Raw genomic sequence first — 2031 nt, 5'->3', positions numbered from 1 at the left:
CGTGGCTGAATTTACTTGAAATCAACTAAATAAACAATATTAACAAAGCTCATGGTTCGAATGATAGAAAACTAAAAAATGTGCGACTTTTATCGCTAAAATGAAGTATCTCATGGCTCTAATGACTGATATTATAATAATAATCAAATAACTCAAAGCTTGTGGCTCAAATAAAGAGAAATCCACTGAATTCAACAAACTTTACGTCTCTTATGGCTCAATCGCCTGAATAATGACTTTAACGTCTATTTTATGTAAATTTAATATCTTTATCGGAGGATCGACGCGGGAAAAGGAATTTACATTTTTCCGTTTATAATATAAAAGTCTTTTTATTCATAATACGCTCTTTCGCTCATTCACACTTATAGTCATTACTCAATCTCTTTTTGCCAATTCGACAAGAAACATTACAACACACATGAAAATAAAATATATTATGGCTCTCTCTTTTAAACATAATATCAATAAATTCGTTATAATCAACGTCACCAGTACATTCAACGCGCTTTCATAACACATATTCAAGAAATTGACATAAACACAAGATAAACTTACTCTGCCCTAACGGGATTTCACATATAAAATAAAATAACATAAATACATAATCCATTTTCGCGCGTGAACATTAATAAACTCGGTATCCGAGAACACAAAATATAATGTATCTCATATAAACTAATAAAACGAGTATATACATAGAGCGTGACTATGCGTCACTACGCTCAGGTGCGCGCTCTGCCGATAAAGTGGCTTCTTGAATGTTCCCTGTCAGGGATGTGCCTTCGTCAACAGCTGGTAGTTGCGCGGTTGGCGAGTCACGTGCGATGAGCCCTGAAGCCATCGCCTTCGCGACCTCTCTTTCGAACACGGTCGGAGAAAACCTGTCGTCAATAGTTGCTAGGTAATATTGCGCAGCGGCTGCTGTGCCCGGCGTGGGCGGACGCTCAATGGCCGGTCTCTTCTTTGGCGCCGGGACATCGACGGTCGTCGCTGAGATTGATGACGCTTGAACGGCAGCAACGGCCGATGATACAACCGGAACCTGGAACATTGTGAACGGTTGTAAGGTTAGGTTGTGACTTTACTTCAAAATTATAAATGTTTCTACTATTGACCGGAATTATTATTATCGGACTGCTTTAAGCTGGCTCGAACTTCGTCATCGAAGCGCCTCAGCCTAGACACGAATACACGAATACTCGCGTCCACAGGTTCTTGACTGCTGCTCTCTCTCTCTCTCTCTAACGATAACTTTATTTTCAGCAACACCGATTACTTTAACTTTAATAATTATATTTTACCTTTGTTTCAGACATCAGCCGGCTCAAACCTCGATTGCGAAGCGCCACAGCCTCCGTCCGGGATATCTTACGGTCGCCACCTCGTTTAACCGACAACGTGCATTTACAACATGCGTGATATAGGCGAGAATCTATTTAATTCGCGTTCACTCACGACTATTACGTAACGCAGTATCTTTCTTCGCGCACGGGACTTCTCCTTCCTTCGGAGCTCGCAACGGCGTCTCCGATTCTTTAGCGGACGAGGAAAGACTCTAAACAATTTAATTCGCGTCTACTCGCGACTGTTACGTAACGCGGTATTACTTCTTCGCGTACGGGACTATCCTTTCCTTCGGAGCTCGCAACGGCGTCTCCGATTTCGTAACGGCGAGGAAAAACGTTGCTGTTGCCGGGCGAACGGCTTTTATACCTCCCCACTTCGTCAACGCCTTCCCACTCTCGTGCGTTCCCCTTCCTTCCACAATTCCGGAAAGAAAGGTGCGCATTTGCTTCCAAATTCGTTCCCTCCATAGTGGATTCCTTCTAGAAACTTCTAGAACCTTCTAGAAGGAATTGTGGCTTTTCCACTTAATAATCGAATCCATATCTCATTGTGGGTCTTTTATACTCTGATTGTCGTAACTCTAAATGAAATTCTTTTTCTTTTCAGGTATTACTTGGAAATGTGGATCAATCTCTGGTAAGTATCAAAACTAAATGAATTGTGGTGAAATCATAATAATAA

General features: G+C 41.5%; 1 protein-coding gene across 1 annotated transcript; it reads right to left on the bottom strand.

Moving 5' to 3' along the window:
- Nucleotides 1-304: 304 nt before the first annotated feature.
- On the bottom strand, nucleotides 305-1679 carry LOC105456828. Its single transcript, XM_011701150.1, has 2 exons — nucleotides 1305-1679; nucleotides 305-1045 (listed from the first exon to the last, which is right to left on the bottom strand). The coding sequence occupies exons 1-2, from the start codon at nucleotides 1317-1319 to the stop codon at nucleotides 710-712; spliced, it is 351 nt and encodes a 116-aa protein (XP_011699452.1). The 5' UTR covers nucleotides 1320-1679; the 3' UTR covers nucleotides 305-709.
- Between the last annotated feature and the right edge of the window lie 352 nt (nucleotides 1680-2031).

Source organism: Wasmannia auropunctata, unplaced genomic scaffold (genome assembly GCF_000956235.1).
Source record: "Wasmannia auropunctata unplaced genomic scaffold, wasmannia.A_1.0 LD335528.1, whole genome shotgun sequence".
Taxonomy (NCBI): domain Eukaryota; kingdom Metazoa; phylum Arthropoda; class Insecta; order Hymenoptera; family Formicidae; genus Wasmannia; species Wasmannia auropunctata.
This window is presented reverse-complemented; position numbering and strand designations above follow the sequence as displayed.